This window comes from Saccopteryx bilineata, chromosome 6 (assembly GCF_036850765.1).
Source record: "Saccopteryx bilineata isolate mSacBil1 chromosome 6, mSacBil1_pri_phased_curated, whole genome shotgun sequence".
NCBI lineage: Eukaryota > Metazoa > Chordata > Mammalia > Chiroptera > Emballonuridae > Saccopteryx > Saccopteryx bilineata.
The window spans coordinates 146679962-146699345 of record NC_089495.1 but is presented as its reverse complement, the minus strand read 5'-3'; the positions used below and the strand labels follow the sequence as shown (position 1 = coordinate 146699345).

The 19384-nt window shown below is 39.6% G+C and overlaps 1 protein-coding gene across 2 annotated transcripts in view; it reads left to right on the top strand.

Moving 5' to 3' along the window:
- The window catches only part of WDR35 (WD repeat domain 35), an 84913-nt gene that overhangs the window by 8138 nt on the left and 57391 nt on the right, over positions 1 to 19384 (top strand). For both annotated transcript variants that reach the window (XM_066235580.1, XM_066235579.1), the window contains exons 3-5: positions 2730 to 2801; positions 4332 to 4424; positions 7765 to 7893. In XM_066235580.1, the coding sequence (XP_066091677.1) occupies positions 2730 to 2801; positions 4332 to 4424; positions 7765 to 7893 (294 nt within the window). The remainder of the gene's footprint in view (positions 1 to 2729; positions 2802 to 4331; positions 4425 to 7764; positions 7894 to 19384) is intronic.

Sequence of the window (19384 nt, the reverse complement as noted above, 5' to 3'; positions counted from 1 at the left end):
GCTCTAGCTAGCAGCTTTGGGATCATGTCGATGATCCCACCCTCAAGCTAGTGACCTTGCTCTCAAGCTGGCAAGCCCAGGCTCAAGCCAGGGAGCCTGTGCTCTTATTGGTGACCTTGAGGTTTTGTCTCGGGTTGACATTCTGTCCACTGCGCCACCACCAGTCATGCCATAAATTTGTGTTTTTAAATGAAAAGTTTAAAAGGCTATATTTTACATGTAACAATTGGATTTTCTGAGTGAAGGTTAATTTACTAAAATGATATATATATATATATTTTTAAAGAGGTTATTTATTATTATTATTATTATTTTTACAGAGAAAGTCAGAGAGGGGGATAGACAGGGACAGAAAGATGAGAAGCATCAATCATTAGTTTTTCATTGCCCGTTGCAACACCTTAGTTGTTCATTGATTGCTTTCTCATATGTGCCTTGACCACAGGCCTTCAGCAGACCGAGTAACCCCTTGCTTGAGCCAGCAACCTTGGGCTCAAGCTGGTGAACCTTTGCTCAAACCAGATGAGCCCGTGCTCAAGCTGGCAACCTCAGGGTCTCGAACCTGGGTCTTCCGCATCCCAGTCCAACGCTCTATCCACTGCGCCACCGCCTGGTCAGGCTAAAATGATATATTTTAATATATTTATTATCTATAGTATGATCACTAATCAAGGAGAATAAATAAATGAAAAAGCAATCTTTAAAGCAGAGGTCCCCAAACTTTTTACACAGGGGGCCAGTTCACTGTCCCTCAGACCGTTGGAGAGCCGGACTATAAAAAAAACTATGAACAAATCCCTATGTACACTGGATATATCTTATTTTAAAGTAAAAAAACAAAATGGGAACAAATACAATATGTAAAATAAAGAACAAGTAAATTTAAATCAACAAACTGACCAGTATTTCAATGGGAACTATGGGCCTGCTTTTGGCTAATGAGATGGTCAATGAGCTCCTCTTACTGACCACCAATGAAAGAGGTGCCCCTTTCGGAAGTGCGGTGGGGACCAGATAAATGGCCTCAGGGGGCCGCATGTGGCCCGCGGGCCGTAGTTTGGGGACCCCTGCTTTAAAGGCTTCCATTGCACTTTGAATAAAATCTAAAATTCTAATTATTTCCTACAAAGACTACACAGTTTTTTCTGTGCTTACCACTCCTGTCTCATCTTATGTCATTCTCCTCTAATTCAACCGCATACGCCTTCTTTCAGCTTGTCAAAGGCTCCGCCCCTGCATGCCCCGGCCTTTGCACAGGCTGTTTCCTGGCCTGGAACACTTCTTCCTTTTCCCTGTCTCACTTGGCTATCTCCAGTTTAATCCCATAGTTTCAGTTTAAATAGCCTTTGTTCAGAAAGTCTTCTCTGCTCTCCCTCTCTCGATCCAAATTAATCCCGTTGTTAGAATCTCTTATTATGCCTTTACTTCTCCAGTTTATACACACACACACACACACACTTTCGTGGGTGTGTGAATGTGTATTTAATATCTATCCCCTCAGCAGACTACAAGTTTTCTGAGAGGAAAGGCCTTAGCTATTTTGTTCATTGTTTTATATCAAGAAGCTTCTACAGCCTGACCAGGCGGTGGCACAGTGGATAGAGCGTCGGACTGGGATGCGGAAGTACCCAGGTTCGAGACTCCGAGGTCGCGCGCGGGCTCATCTGGCTTGAGCAAAGAGCTCGCCAGCTTGGACCCAAGGTCGCTGGCTCCAGCAAGGGGTTACTCGGTCTGCTGAAGGCCCACGGTCAAGGCACATGTGAGAAAGCAATCAATGAACAACTAAGAAGTCGCAACGAGAAACTGATGATTGATGCTTCTCATCTCTCTCTGTTCCTGTCTGTCTGTCCCTGTCTATCTCTGCCTCTGTAAAACAAAACAAAAAACAAAAAAAAACAAAAAAACAAAAACAAAACAAACAAACAAACAAACAAAAAAAAGAAGCTTCTACAGTATATATAACACAATGTAGATATTCAATAAATATTTGCTGAAGGAATGAATAACACAAGGTTCTGCAAACTCTAGTAAAAACTAGTTTGCAAAGTCTTTGCTTTTTGATCCGCCTTATGCTTTAGATCAGGGGTCGGGAACCTTTTTGGCTGAGAGACATATTTTAAAATGTAACTCTGTGAGAGCCATATAATGACCCGTGTATGTTAGACATTATCCAATAAAAATTTGGTGTTGTCCTGGAGGACAGCTGTGATTGGCTCCAGCCACCCGCAACCAAGAACATGAGCAGTAGGAAATGAATGGATTGTAATACATGAGAATGTTTTATATTTTTAATGTTATTATTTTTTTTATTAAAGATTTGTCTGCGAGCTAGATGCAGCCATCAAAAGAGCCACGTCTGGCTCGCGAGCCATAGGTTCCCGACCCCAGCTTTAGATTTTTCAACCAATATGTCATAAATATTTCTATTTGTGTTTGGGAAGGACTAAGTAGTAATAGTAATTACTAATTATTCAATATACTGAGTAAACAATGTTCTTGTATACATTTGGTTTTATTTTGCCAGAATCATGGCTTTGCAAGGGTGTACATATTATTGTCTATGTTTCCACCATGAGAAAAATAGATTAGAATGAGGTATTATTAAAAAAATTCTTTTTAATATCATCCAGGAATAGGATCTCCTTTCAAAAAAGCAAGAAATGTCAAAATCTTATAACCTGTCACATATATTTGCCATCATATTTTGTTTTTGTTTTCTGTTTTTCTAGATGACGAAAAATTGAAGAGTATTGCAGCTCCTAATAGCCTTTCTATGAATCAGACTCTTGAAGGTCATAGTGGTAAGCCCTGTAATTTTAAAATCATATCTCTTCTTTAGGCATTTAAAAACTATCTATTTAATGCAGAATTGTCATCATTTTCAATAATGGTAATATTTAAATTAATCATTTCTATAGCCATAATATAGCCTGGAACCAGTCAACAACTTTTACATTACATGATGAAGCAAGATCTTCAATAAATTTGAAATAAATAGGTATTATTTTATATATTAGGAAGCACTGTAACCTATCTATGGATAGAGTGTAATCTTTTTTGAGAATTTATCCTGTGGTTTCAGATTATAGTAGGCTAAAGAGATATAACAGCTGAATGCAATAGTCCTAGATTGGATCTTGGTATGAGAAAAACAAGTATCATTTTTTTTTTAATAATTTTATTTTTTAATGGGACGACATCAATAAATCAGGATACATATATAACATGTCCAGGTTATCTTGTCGTTCAATTATATTGCATACCCATCACCCAAAGTCAGATTGTCCTCTGTCACCTTCTATCTAGTTTTCTTTGTGCCTCTCCCCCCTCCCCCTTTTGCTTTCCCTCTCCCCTCTCCTCCCGTTACCACCACACTCTTATCAATGTCTCTTAGTCTTACTTTTATGTCCCACCTACGTATGGAATAATGCAGTTCCTGGTTTTTTCTGATTTACTTATTTCACTTCGTATAATGTTATCAAGATCCCACCATTTTGCTGTAAATGATCCGATGTCATCATTTCTTTGGCTGAGTAGTATTCCATAGTGTATATGTGCCATATCTTCTTTATCCAGTCATCTATCGATGGGCTTTTTGGTTGTTCCCATGTCCTGGCCACTGTGAACAATGCTGCAATGAACATGGGGGGCTGCATGTGTCTTTACGTATCAATGTTTCTGAGAAAAACAAGTATCATTATTTAGACAAATTGATAAAATTTGAATGTGGACTGTGAGTTACAGAAGAATAATGTTTCAGTGTTAAATTTCCTAAATTGTAATGTGGTTACCAAAGAGTGTCCTTATTCTTATGGAATAGATACTAAAGCATTTAGAGATTACAAAAACTGGGAAAAAAAAGTTTATATAACCCACAGGTTTAAGATCTGCTCAAGAGGGTGTTATAAGGGGGGATGGGGCAGAGAGATTAGGGGACATAGCCACAAACAAATCCCCTTCCTCCCCCTCTCAAAAGCTCCCCAACAGCAGCCAAGTGCTTTAGTATGAAGTTCTTTCATCATCACAATCCTTGGGAGTCTGTCTAGTTTGGTAAATCTTACATTTGTTTCTGTCATCAGATATATGGCAGCTCTTGCACATAAGTAAGAGCTTTGGTGGCATGAAATAGGAACAAACATGAAAGATCGTAGTATGCAGTCTTGTAAAAAATGAGTGATAATGGTAACTGTATCCTATGAATATTTTTGACTGATATTAAAGACTGATTAGTTGGACAGGAACTGCATTGATTTTAACATGTTCTTGGCATTTGTTATAACATATGTGTGAAATTATAGTTTTTCGTAGTTTCTAATTTTTTTTTTTTTTAGGTTCTGTTCAAGTTGTTGCGTGGAATGAACATTATCAGAAGTTGACTACCAGTGATCAAAATGGACTTATTATTGTCTGGATGCTTTATAAAGGTATGTTAGAGTCTATTATATCTTCCATAAATTGGAGTCTGGATTACAGTATTGTAAAGGTAATAACATTTTTGAAACAGACTCGTTTTAACCCACAACAGAAGTTCATCCTGACTGTGCAGGGGTGATATTTCTGGATTTATTGCTCCTGACTTTTCCCTGTAACTTTATTTCCTTTGAACTGTGCCCTTGTATTAGGAAAGTGAACTAGGTGACTGTTGGTTATCTCCAAAATTAACTTAACTTAGACTCTTAGCAAGACAGCTTCTGCTTGAGGTGGCTCTGTTTTCCCTGGTTTCCAATAAGAATTACTTTCTGTGTGGTCAGTGACTGGAGTTGGTTTAGTAGATAGAAACACATTTTTTTAAGATGCTAAAGGCAGTAATTAATTTCCTTTATTGAATCAGTTAGCTTCCTTTTCTTTCACAGACATAAATTTTATTTCAGCTCTGACTACTGGCTCACAATTTGTGCCTTTTGCCCACTGGAGAGAGCAAGGGAAGAATTAATTTAGTTGTGTCACTATTGCTAAAAAAATTCCATAACTCTTAATACGTGTTCTATTGAGGCCTGTAGCATCATCTTTAAATGAAGAGGGTACCTTAGTTCATGTGTTATGTTTTGAAAATGTTCAGGCTATACTATTTAAATATTCTTCGTTAAAATATGCCATAGTACATGAATTTGTTATTATTTTTTGAAATTTAAATGTGTGTGTATGTATGTGTAGGTCATAGAATGTGAACTTATAGGACAGGGGTTGGGAACTTATGGCTTGCGAGCCAGATATGGCTCTTTTGATGGCTGCACCTGGCTCGCAGACAAATCTTTAATAAAAAAAAATAGTAACTTTAAAAATATAAAACCTTTTTTTTTTTTTTTTTGAGACAGAGGGATAGACAGGGACAGACAGACAGGAATGGAGGGATGAGATGCATCAATAATTAGTTTTTTGTTATGCGTTGAACACCTTAGTTGTTCATTGATTGCTTTCTCATATGTGCCTTGACCGTGGGCCTTCAGCAGACCGAGTAACCCCTTGCTTGAGCCAGCGACCTTGGGTCCACGCTGGTGAGCTTTGCTTCAAACCAGATGAGCCCGCGCTCAAGCTGGCGACCTTGGGGTCTCGAACCTGGGTCCTCTGCATTCCAATCCGACGCTCTATCCACTGCACCACCGCCTGGTCAGGCATAAAACATTCTTATGTATTACAATCCACTCATTTCCTACCGCTCATGTTCATGTTTGCGGGTGGTTGGAGCCAATCACAGCTGTCCTCCGGGATAACAACAAATTTTTATTAAATAATGCGTAGTACACGGGTTGTTGTCTGGCTCTCATGGAATTACATTTTAAAATATGTGGCATTCATGGCTCAGCCAAAAAGGTTCCCGACCCCTGTGCTAGGAGATTAGGATAAACGTGATCTTTTTCTGAGGCAGGTTCTCCCGCCTTAGTCCTGACTCTGATAATACCCTGCTCTGCCTTGTTATTCCAAATTTTTTGCTTACTTGCTTGGCTGCAGGCCAGGGTTCTGTATACTAAAATGTAGTAAAGCCTTTTAAAAAGCAAAAACAAAACAAAATAGACTTGTTATTTGCCTCACATTTGTTTTACCTTGAGATAAGTCACATCTCACTCCAAACCTGTGCACAAGAATATTTTTGTCATTCAGCATTAGTGATGTGATATCACTAATGTGATAAACTGATTAAAATGTTTTTCAAGTAGGTTTAGAGTTTTTACCTAAAATGCTTATAATTAATTTTTAGAGAGTTTATGCATACATCTAAAGTTATTGTAGTCTGTTTTTTTTTCTTGGTTATTATCTGAAGTGTTTCAAGTAGAAAAAGTTAGGCTTGAAGAAAAATCAGTTGTTTTGGCCCTTCAAAACCAAATAAAGTTGTTTTTTGTTTGTTTGTTTTTAGCTTGAGAGAGAGAGAGACAGAAAGGGAGAGAGATGCAAAGCATCAACTTGTAATTGTGTCACCTTAGTTGTTTATTGATTGCTTCTCATACGTGCCTTGACCGGGGCGAGGACGGGAGCTCTTGCTGAGCCAGTGACTCCTTGCTCAAGCCAGCAACCTTAGGTCTCAAGCCAGTGACCATGGGGTCATGTCTGTGGTCCCACGCTCAAGGCAGTGACCCCTGCACTCCAGCTGGTGAGCCCATGCTCAAGCTGGATGAGTCTGTACTCAAGCTGGCTAGTGACTTTGGGACCTTGAACCTGGGTCTGGGTCCTCTGTGTCTTAGGTTGACACCCCATCCACTGCACCACCACCTGGTCAGGCTAAAGTTTTATTTTATTTTATTTTTTCCCAGAGACAGAGAGTCAGAGAGAGGGATAGACAGGGACAGACAGACAGGAACGGAGAGATGAGAAGCATCAATCATTAGTTTTTTGTTGCGCGTTGTAACACCTTAGTTGTCCATTGATTGCTTTCTCATATGTGCCTTGACCGCGGACCTTCAACAGACCAAGTAACCCCTTGCTTGAGCCAGCGACCTTGGGCTCAAGCTGGTGAGCTTTTTTTTTGCTCAAACTAGAAGAGCCCGTGCTCAAGCTGGCGCCCTCGGAGTCTCGAACCTGGGTCTTCCACATCCCAGTTCGACGCTCTATCCACTGTGCCACAACCTGGTCAGGCTAAAGTTTTATTTTTTTAATTGACTGAACGAAAGGAAGAAAAAGAAAAGGAGGAAAAAACTGGGAATTTATTGTGTTTTCTGTGATAATCTCTGAAGCAATTATTAGTCAAGGGCTAAGTTAATTTTCTATTATGTTTATGTTGGAAATTTGAAGGTTATGGAATATCTCAAGTTGTTGAAAACATTGCAGTTATTTATTTCATATTGTATTTCCTGGAATATTTCTATTTCTCTCTCTCTTTTTTTTTTTTTGCGAGAGAGAGATAGAGACAAAGAAGGATAGATAGACAGGAAGGGAGAGAGATGAGAAGCATCAGTCCTTTGTTGTGACACCTTAGTTGTCCATTGATTGCTTTCTCATATGTGTCTTGACCGGGGCTGAGGGAGGGGCTCCAGCAGATTGAGTGACCCCTTGCTCAAGCCAGCAACCTTGGGCTTCAAGCCAGCAACTTTTGAGCTCAAGCCAGTGACCATGGGGTCATGTCTATGATCCCACGCTCAAGCCAGTGACCCCAAGCTTAAGCTGGTGAGCCCGCACTCAGTCCAGAGACCTCGGGTTTCCAACCTGGGTCCTCTGAGTCCCAGGCCCACGCTCTATCCACTGCACCACTTCTGGAATATTTTTAAATCTTATGTACCAGTTAATAGGTCTGGAAGTTTTGACTTATAATTTTCTTTTTCTTTTTGAAAATAGGCTCTTGGTATGAGGAAATGATCAACAATAGAAATAAATCAGTGGTTCGAGGCATGAGTTGGACTGCGGACGGACAGAAGATCTGCATTGTCTACGAAGACGGGGCTGTGATTGTTGGTTCTGTGGACGGTAATGCCTTACTGATCCCAGGACTGAGGTTTAGATTAATTATATGTTAGTCTTCTGACAGAAAAGTAAACACAAAAACAGAGAACAGAGGTAGATAATTTGATGACATTCAAGTATATTCCAGTAAAATATTCTATTTAAAAAAATTTTCTACAGTGGTGCTGATAAAAAGGAAACTTTTCAGATTATTTTAAATATGTCTGCTTATTTATATAATTTATCTTTACACCATATTGTTACATCATATTATAAAATGTAGATTTTAGTTTTTTTCATGAAATTTATTTTAATTTCTTGTGTTGACATAGATTCTAGTGTCTCCCTGAATACACCCTCCCCTCCCCTGTGTTCCCCAGGACACCCCGTCCCGCTTCCACAACGCCCTCCCCTCTTCCCTCCAGGACTTGCTTTTCTGCTCTCATCCCGTCCTGTCGCTCTATCATCCCCTTTCCCTCTGTCTGCTTTCCATCTGGACCCTTTTATCTCACCTCTGTCTCTATTCCGCTCCTCAGTTCACATTGTTCATCAGATTCCTCAAATGAATGAATCATATGATATTTTTCTTTCCCTGCCTGGCTTATTTCACTTAACATAACAGTTTCCAGGTCCATCCATGTTGTCGCAAAAATTAATATTTCCTTCTTTTTCATGGCCCCATAGTATTCCATTGTGTATATGTACCATTGCTTTTTAATCCATAGTCCACTGACGGACACTTGGGCAGTTTCCACTTCTTGGCTGTTGTAAACAATGCTGCCATAAACATGGGGGTGCATTTCTCCTTTTGAATCATTGATGTGGTGTTCTTGGGGTATATTCCTAACAGTGGTATAGCTGGGTCAAAAGGCAGCTTGATTTTTAATTTTTTGAGGAATCTCCATACTGTTTTCCACAGTGGCTGCACCAATCTGCATTCCCACCAGCAGTGCAGGAGGGTTCCCTTTTCTCCACATCCTCGCCAGCACTTATTCTGTGTTGTTTTGTTGATGAGCGCCATTCTGACAGGTGTGAGGTGTATCTCATTGTGGTTTTAATTTGCATTTCTCTAATGATTAGTGATGTTGAGCATTTTTTCATATGCCTGTTGGCCAATTGTATGTCCTCTTTGGAGAATTGTCTATTCATTTCTTTTGTCCATTTAAAAACTTTTTTTTTTAATTTATTTTTTACAGAGACAGAGAGTAAGTCAGAGAGAGGGATAGACAGGGACAGACAGACAGGAACAGAGAGAGATGAGAAGCATCAATCATTAGTTTTTCATTGCATGCTGCAACACCTTAGTTGTTCATTGATTGCTTTCTCATATGTGCCTTGACCGCGGGCCCTCAGCAGACCGAGTAACCCCTTGCTGGAGCCAGCGACCCTGGATTCAAGCTAGTGGGTCTCCTGCTCAAACCAGACGAGCCCGTGCCCAAGCCGGCAACCTCGGGGCCTCGAACCCGGACCCTCTGCATCCCAGTCCGACACTCCATCCACTGTGCCACTGCCCGGTCAGGCTCTTTTGCCCATTTTTTGATTGGATTTTTTTATCTTCCTTGGTGTTGAATTTTACAAATTTTTTATAAATTTTGGTTATTAACCCTTTATCAGACGTATTGTCAAATATGTTCTCCCATTGTATGGTTTGCCTTTTTATTTTGTTCATATTGTCTTTAGCTGTGCAAAAGCTTTTTAGTTTGATATAGTCCCATTTCTTTATTTTGTCCTTTATTTCCCTTGCACGTGGAGATAAATCAGCAAATATATTGCTGCGAGTGATGTCAGAGAGCTTATTGACTGTTTTCCTCTAGGATGCTTATGGTTTTATGACTTACATTTAAGTCTTTTATCCATTTTGAGTTTATTTTTGTGAATGGTGTAAGTTGGTGGTCTAGTTTTATTTTTTTTGCAGGTAGCTGTCCAATTTTCCCAACCCCATTTGTTTAAGAAACTATCTTTACTCCATTGTATGCTGTTTCCACCCTTGTCAAATATCAATTCTTCATAGAGGTGCAAGTTTATTTCTGGGTTCTCTGTTCTGTTCCATTGATCTATATGCCTGTTCTTATGCCAGTACCAACCTGTTCTGAGTACAGTGGCTTTGTAGTATCACTTGACATCTGGAAGTGTGATACCTCCCACTTTATTCTTCCTTTTCAAGATTCTGAGGCTATTAGTGTTTTTTTTTTTGGTTCCATATCAATTTTTGGAATATTTGTTCTATATCTTTGATATATGTCCTTGGTATTTTTTTTTTTTTTTTTTACAGAGACAGAGAGAGAGTCAGAGAGAAGGATAGACAGGGACAGACAGGAACGGAGAGATGAGAAGCATCAATCATTAGTTTTTCGTTGCACATTGCAACAGCTTAGTTGTTCATTGATTGCTTTCTCATATGTGCCTTGACTGTGGGCCTTCAGCAGACCGAGTAACCCCTTGCTCGAGCCAGCGACCTTGGGTCCAAGCTGGTGAGCTTTTGTTCAAACCAGGTGAGCTCGAGCTCAAGGTGGCAACCTCTGGGTCTTGAACCTGGATCTTCGGCATCCCAGTCCGATGCTCTATCCATTGCACCACCGCCTGGTCAGGCGGTATTTTAATAGGAATTGCATTGAATTTATAAATTGTTTGGGTAATATGGACATTTTGACGATGTTTATTCTTCCTAACCATGAACACGGTATATGTTTCCACTTGTTTGTATCTTCCTTGATTTCTTTTATCAATGTTTTATAATTTTCTGAGTACAAGTCTGTAACCTCCTTGGTTAAATTTACTCCTAAGTACTTTATTTATTTATTTTTTGTTGCAATAGTAAAGGGATTGTTTTCTTAATTTCTCTTTCAGATAGATCATTGTTGGTGTATAAAAATGCCTCTGATTTCTGAGTATTAATTTTATATCCTGACACCTTGCTGAATTCATTTATCAGGTCCAGTAGTTTTTTGTCTGCAACTTTAGGGTTTTCTATGTACTGTATCATATCATCAGCAAATAATGATAGTTTTACTTCTTCTTTTCCAATTTGGATGCCTTTTATTTCTTCTTCTTGTCTGATTGCTGTGGCTAGGACTTCCAGGACTATGTTGAATAAGAGTGGTGAAAGGCACCCCTGCCTTGTTCCTGATCTTAAGGGGATTGCTTCTTTTTTTTTTCTTTACAAAGACAGAGAGAGTCAGAGAGAGGGATAGATAGGAACAGACAGGAATGGAGAGAGATGAGAAGCATCAATCATCAGGTTTTCGTTGCGACACCTTAGTTGTTCATTGATTGCTTTCTCATATGTGCCTTGACCGTGGGGCCACAGCAGACCGAGTAACCCCTTGCTTGAGCCAGCGACCTTGGGTCTAAGATGGCGAGCTCCGCTCAAACCAGATGAGCCCGTGCTCAAGCTGGCGACCTCGGGGTCTCAAACCTGGGTCCTCGGCATCCCACTCGTCATGACACTCTATCCACTGTGCCACTCTCTGGTCGGGCAAGAGGATTGCTTTTAACTTTTGCTCATTGAGTATGATGTTGGCTGTGGGCTCTGTCATAGATGACCTTTATCATGTTGAGGTATATTTCCTGTATTCCCACTCTGCTGAGAGTTTTGATCATAAATGGGTACTGGATTTTATCAAATGCTTTTTCTGCATCTATTGATATTATCATGTGGTTTTTGTCCTTCCTTTTGTTTATGTGATGAATAATGTTGATTGATTTGCAAATATTGTACCAACCTTGCCTCCCCAGAATAAATCCTACTTGATCATGATGTATGATTTTTTTCATGTATTGCTGGATCCGATTTGCTAATATTTTGTTGAGAATTTTTAGCATCTAAGTTCATCAGGGATATTGGCCTATAGTTTTATTTCTTTGTAGTGTCTCTGCCTGGTTTTGGAATGAGGATTATATTCGCCTCATAAAAGGAGTTTGGAAGTCTTCCCTTTTCTTGAATTTTTTGAAATAGCTTTAGAATGATAAGAGTTAGTTATTCTTTGAATATTTGGTAAAAATTGCCTGTGAAGCCATCTGGCCCAGGACTTTTGTTTATTGGGAGTTTTTTGATAACTGTTTCGATCTTATTTGTTGTAATCAGTCTTCTTAGGTTTTGTGATTCTTCCAGATTGATGTTTCAATGATTATATGTTTCCAGGAATTTATTAATTTCATTTAGGTTGTCCAATTTTTTGTCATACAGTTCTTCATAGTATTTTCTTACAATCTTTTATATTTCTGCTGTGTCCATTGTTACTTCTCCACCCTCATTTCTAATTTTATTTATTTGAGTCCTTTCTCTTTTTTTCTTGGTGAGCCTGGCTAATGGTTCATCGATCTTGTTTACTTTTTCAAAGAATCAGCTCTTGGTTTTATTGATCCTCTGTATTGTTTTTTTAGTCTCTATGTCATTTATTTATGCTCTGATCTTTATTATTTCCTTCCTTCTACTTCTTCTAGGCTTTACTTGCTATTCTTTTTCTAGTTCTTTTAGATGCAGGATTAAGTTGTTTATTTGAGATTTTTCTAGCTTCTTAAGGTATGCCTGTAATGCTATGAACTTCCCTCTCAGGACTGCTTTTGCTGTGTCCCACAGATTTTGAGTTGTTGTATGCTCGTTTTCATTTGTTTCAAGTAAATTTTTTACTTCTTCCTTGATCTCATTGTTGACTCATTCGTTGTTTAATAACATGCTATTTAGTTTCCAAGTGTTTGAGTGTTTTTCTATTGTAGTTGATTTCTAGTTTTATGCCATTGTGGTCAGAGAAGATGCTTGATATGATTTCAATCTTCTTAAATTTGTTGAGGCTCACTTTATGCCCTAATATGTGGTCTATCCTAGAGAATGTACCATGTGCACTTGAAAAGAATGTATGTTCTGCTGCTTTAGGGTAAAAGGTTCTGAGATGTTTATTAAATCTAGTTTATCTAGTGTGTCCCTTAATTATGCTGTTTCTTTCTTTCTTTTTTTTTTTACAGAGACAGAGAGAGAGTCAGAGAGAGGGATAGATAGGGACAGACAGACAGGAACGAAGAGAGATGAGAAGCATCAATCATCTGTTTTTGTTTGTTTGTTTGTTTTGTATTTTTCTGAAGCTGGAAATGGAGAGAGACAGACAGACTCCCGCATGCGCCCGACTGGGATCCACCGGGCACGCCCACCAGGGGGCGATGCTCTGCCCCTCCAGGGAGCCACTCTAGCGCCTGGGGCAGAGGCCAAAGAGCCATCCCCAGCGCCCGGGCCATCTTTGCTCGAATGGAGCCTTGGCTGCAGGAGGGGAAGAGAGAGACAGAGAGGAAGGAGGGGGGGTAGAGAAGCAAATGGACGCTTCTCCTATATGCCCTGGCCGGGAATCGAACCCGGGTCCCCCCCACACGCCAGGCCAACGCTCTACTGCTCATCCAACCCGCCAGGGCCTCAATCATCTGTTTTTTTGTTGCGACACTTTAGTTGTTCATTGATTGCTTTCTCATATGTGCCTTGACCATGGGGCTACAGAAGACCGAGTAACCCCTTGCTTGAGCCTGCGACCTTGGGTCCAAGCTGGTGAGCTTTTGCTCAAATCAGATGAGTTCAAGCTCAAGCTGGCGACCTTGGTGTCTCGAACTTAGGTCCTTCTGCATCCCAGTCTGACACTCTAACCACTGCGCCCCCGCCTGGTCAGGCTAATTCTGCTGTTTCTTTGTTAATTTTCTTTCTTGAGGATCTATTCAGTGATGTTAGTGGGTATTGAAATCCCCTACTATTATAGTATTGCTGTTGATCTCTCCCTTTATGTCCATCAAAATCTGCTTTATATATTTAGGTGCTCCTATATTAGGTATGTAGATATTTATAATGGTTATCTCTTCCTGTTGGATTGCTCCCTTTATCATTAGGTAGTGACCTTCTTTATCCCTTACTCGTCTTTGTTTTAAAGTTATTTTGTCAGATATAAGTATTGCTACCTCAGCCTTTTATTTGCATGAAATATTTTTTTTTCATTCTTTTACTGTCAGTCTGTGTGTATCTTTTGTTTTGAGGTGGGTCTCCTGTAGACAGCATATGTATGAGTCCTGTTTTCTTATCTTTTCAGCTACCCTATGTCTTTTTTTTTTTTTTTTTCTGAAGCTGGAAACGGGGAGAGACAGTCAGACAGACTCCCACATGCACTCGACCGGGATCCACCCGGCACGCCCACCAGGGGCAATGCTCTGCCCACCGGGGGCAATGCTCTGCCCCTCCGGGGCGTCGCTCTGTTGTGACCAGAACCACTCTAGTGCCTGGGGCAGGGGCCAAGGAGCCATCCCCAGCGCCCGGGCCATCTTTGCTCCAATGGAGCCTTGGCTACGGGAGGGGAAGAGAGAGACAGAGAGGAAGGGGGGGGGGTGTGGAGAAGCAAATGGGCACTTCTCCTATGTGCCCTGGCCGGGAATGAACCCTGGTCCCCCGCACGCCAGGCCGACGCTCTACTGCTGAGCCAGTTGGCCAGGGCTACCCTATGTCTTTTGATTGGAGCATTTAATCCATTTACATTTAAGGTTATTATGGATATGTAGTTGTTTATTCACATTTTTTTTAACCTTTTATTTTTTACTTTTTTATTTATTCATTTTAGAAAGGAGAGAGAGAGAGAGAGAAGAGAGAGATAGAGAAGGGGGGGGAGGAGCAGGAAGCATCAACTCCCATATGTGCCTTGACCAGGCAAGCCCAGGGTTTTGAACCGGCGACCTCAGCATTTCCAGGTCAATGCTTTTATCCACTGCGCCACCACAGGTCAGGCTATTCACATTCACATTTTTTTCTTTAAATCTACTTTTCTTTTTTACTATATATACCCCCCCCCCACTGCTTTGTTCTGTCTACAGCATGCCTCAACAGTTCTTGCAGCATTGGTTTGGTTGTGATGAATTCCTTGAGTTTTTTGTTTTTGTTTTTTTTTTTGTCTGGGAAGCTTTTTATTTCTTCTTCAATATTAAATGATAGTCTTGCTGGATAAAGAAGTCTTGGTTGTAGGTTCTTGTTCTGCATCATTTTGAATATTTCTTGCCATTTCCTTCTTTCCTCAGGTGTTTTGTTGAAAAGTCAGATGTCATCCTTATGGTGGTTCCTTTGTAGGAGATGGACTGTTTCTCTCTTACAGCATTTAGTATTCTTTATCTCTTAGCTTTGGTATTTTGTTTATGATGTGTCTTGGTGTGGGTCTCTTTGGGTTCTTTTTTAATGGGTTTCTCTCTGCTTCTTGAACCTGTGTGACTCTTTCCTGCATCAATTTAGGGAAATTTTTAGCTATAATTTCTTCAATTTCTCTATTCCTTGTTCTTTCTCTTCTTTAGGAACCCTTATTATGCTGATATTGTTTCTCTTTATGTTGTCACAGAGCTCTCTTACAGTTTCCTCAGGCTTTTTGATACTCTTTTCTTTTTGCTGTTTTGCTTCCATGCTTTTGCTTATCTTGTCCTCTAAGTTGCTGATTCGATCCTCTGCTTCATCCAGCCTGCTTTTTATTCCTTCTATTGTAGTCTTTATTTCTGATATTGTCTTTGTCATTTCTGTCTGGTTCTTTTTTTGATTTCTGTGTCCTTTTTGATGCTTACAGTTTATTTATAGAGGTGTTCATTAAGTCCATCCATTGTAGCTTTGAGATCCTTAAGCATCCTAACAATCATTATTTTATACTCTGCATCCAGTAATTTGATTACTTCCATTTCATCCAGGACTTTTTCTGAGGCTTTGTCTTGTTGAAGCATATGACATGCTTCTCTGCCTTCCCATTATTCTCTGTATGGCTTGTAGGTTTCTTCCAGTTGTCCTCTCTCTACTTCTGTGTATGGTGCCTGAGGCTCCCCCATGGGCTGAGTCAGAGCAGCCCTGCACCCTCGCAGCAGAGAAAGACAATAGGCAGCAGCTCCCGTGGCGGTGGTGGCTGGAGGCTGCAGTGGCAGAGGTGAGGAACAACAACGGTGGTCTCCACGGAGCCCAGGAGCATCTCTGCTGCTGCTCTGGCTCGGTGCTGGCCCTGCGTGTCTGCTAGATTTTAGTTTTGAAAAGTCTTAGATATATAATATTCTCTGGTTAGTTTAAGTTGAGCTATAATTGACATATAACATTAGTTTTGGGTGTACAAGATAATGATTTGATATCTTCTGTATTGTGAAATGATCAGTCATTTTTTAATGGAGCTAGCATGGTATTGTTAATTGTGTTTTGTAGCCTTTAAAACTATGTCTTTCAAATTCTAGTTCATAGACGACACTGGGGGGCTGAAAGTCTGTACCTTTGTTTTCAAATGAAACTCTCTATAGAGAAATAATTTATTTTTAAGTCATTTTTATTTTTCTGGTTTTTACATTTTTTTTTTGTGTGTGTGTGTAACTTTATGTATTTCACAAATGTTTCTGAGAGTCTACAAAATCACAGCTGTAGCTCTAGGCACTAGGTACAACAAAAATTTTCCCAGATGTATATCAGGAGAGATGGATAAGTAGCCAAGCATTACAATGCCTTGTAATAAGTGCTAAGACAGGGAAAATATAGCAACATACAGAGAAAGTACGTTTTAAACCCAGACTTAGAGGAATCAGGGAAGACATTCTGGAAGAAGTGATGTCTAGGATGAGGCATTAGCCATGAGGAAGATTGATATGTAGAATGTCCTGGGTCTAAGAAATAGCATTTGAGGAAGCCCAGAGGGTTTCAACTTAGCCAAATTGAGCTACTGGAAATACTTTGAGAGTCAGTATAGTATAATACTAGGGAGAAGAGTTGTATGTAATGAAATTAGAGTGATTACTAGAGGCCAGACCATGAAGATCATACGTTATAAAAGGGGTTTGCGCTTATCTCTTAAGAGTATTGGGAACACAATGAAAGGTTTTTTTTTCTTTCTTTTTTTTCTTTGTATTTTTCTGAAGCTGGAAACAGGGAGAGACAGTCAGACAGACTCCCGCATGTGCCCGACCGGGATCCATCCGGCACGCCCACCAGGGGCGACGCTCTGCCCACCAGGGGGCGATGCTCTGCCCTTCCGGGGCGTCGCTCTGCCACGACCAGAGCCACTCTAGCGCCTGGGGCAGAGGCCAAGGAGCCATCCCCAGTGCCCGGGCCATCCTTGCTCCAATGGAGCCTTGGCTGCGGGAGGGGAAGAGAGAGACAGAGAGGAAGGAGGGGGGCAGGGTGAAGAAGCAAATGGGCGCTTCTCCTATGTGCCCTGGCCGGAAATCGAACCCGGGTCCCCCGCATGCCAGGCTGACGCTCTACCGCTGAGCCAACCGGCCAGGGCCTGAAAGGTTTTAAGAATAGGAACATTGTGTATTTTTGGCTCCTTTATCAAAGATGATTTGACCATATGTATGTGGTTTTATTTCTGGGCTCTCTATTCTGTTCCATTGGTCTTTTTTTTCTGCCAGTACCATATTGTTTTGATTATTGTGGCTCTGTAGTATAGTTTGAAGTCAGGCATTGTAATACCTCCAGCTTTGTTTTTTTTCCCTTAGGATTACTTTGGTTATTCGAGGTTTTTATGGTTCCATATAAATCTGATAATTTTTTGTTCTATTTCTTTAAAAAATGACATTGGGATTTTGATGGGAATTGCATTAAATTTGTATATTGCTTTGGGTAGTATGGCCATTTTAACTCTATTCTTCCTATTCATGAACAAGGAATATTTTTCCATTTCATTGTGTCTTTTTCAATTTTCTTTAAAAATTCTTTGTAGTTTTCAGTATATAGGTCCTTTACATTCTTTGTTATGTTTATTTCTAGGTATTTATTTTTTTTGTTGCTATTGTAAAAGGGATTATTATTATTTTTTAGTTCTTTTTCTGAGATTTTATTGTTAGCATATAAGAAAGCAATAGACTTCTGTATTTTGTATTCTGCAACCTTACTGTATTAGTTTATTGTTTCTAATAGCTTTTCTGTGGAGTCTTTGGGGTTTTCTATATACAGGATCATGTCATCTGCAAAAAATGAAACCTTTACTTCTTCTTTCCCATTATGAATGCCTTTTATTGCTTTCTCTTGTCTGATTGCTCTGGCTAGAACTTCCAGCATTATGTTGAATAGGAAGGGAGAGAGTGGGCAACCTTGTCTTGTTTCTGATTTTAGAGGAAAAGTTTTCAGTTTTTTACCATTTAGTATGATGTTAGCTGATGGTTTGTCATAAATGGCCTTTATTATGTTGAGGTATTTTCCTTCTATACCCATTTTGTTGAGTGTTTTAAACATAAAAGGATGTTGTATTTTATCGAATGCCTTTTCTGCATCTATTGATAGGATCATGTGGTTTTTGTTCTTTGTTTTGTTGATATGGTGTATTACGTTAATCATTTTGCATTTGTTGAATCATCCTTGTGTTTCTGGGATGAATCCCACTTGATCATGATGAATTATTTTTTTTGATGTGTTGTATTCAATTTGCTAGTATTTTGTTTAGAATTTTTGCATCTGTATTCATTAGAGATATTGGTCTGTAGTTTTCTTTTTTTGGGTTGTCCTTGTCAGGTTATGTATGAGGGTTATGTTGGCCTCATAAAATGTGTTTGGAAGTATTGCCTCTTCTTCAGTTTTTTGGAAGACTTTGAGAAGGATAGGAACCAATTCTTCTTTTAATGTTTGGTAGAATTCACTAGTATAGTTATCTGGCCCTGGACTTTTATTTTTGGAGAGGTTTTTGATAGTTGTTTCTATTTCCTCCCTGCTTATCAGTCTATTTAGGCTTTCTACTCCTTCATGATTCAGTCTAGGAAGATTCTATTGTTCTAGGAGTTTATCCATTTCTTCTAGATTGTTGAATTTGGTGACAAATAATTTTTCATAGTATTCTGTGATAATCCTTTGTATATCTATGATATCTGTGGTAATTTCTCCTCTTTCACACAATGGACAAAAGAAAGCCTCTTCTTTTTTTTTTTTTTTTTTTTTTTTTTTTTTAAATACATTTTTTTTTTTAAATTTTTTTTTTATTTATTTTTATTTATTCATTTTAGAGAGGAGAGGGAGAGACAGACAGAGAGAGAGAGACAGAGAGAGAGACAGAGAGAGAGAAGGGGGGGAGGAGCTGGAAGCATCAACTCCCATATGTGCCTTGACCAGGCAAGCCCAGGGTTTTGAACCAGCGACCTCAGCATTTCCAGGTCGACGCTTTATCCACTGCGCCACCACAGGTCAGGCCAAGAAAGCCTCTTCAATAATGGTGCTGCGAAAATTGGAAAGCCATATGCAAAAGAATTAAACTTGACTACAGTTTATCTCCTTGCACAAAAATTAATTCAAAATGTATCAAAGAACTAAACATAAGATCTGAAACAATACATTACATAGAAGAAAACATAGCTACTAAACTCATGGACCTTGGCCATAAAAAATATTTTATGAATATGACTCCAAAGGCAAAGGAAGTAAAGGCAAAGATAAATGAATGGGACTACATCAGACTAAGAAGCTTCTGCACAGCAAAAGAAACTGTCAACAAAACAAATAGGCAACCAACTAAATGGGAGATGATATTTTCAAACAACAGCTCAGATACGGGACTAATATCCAAAA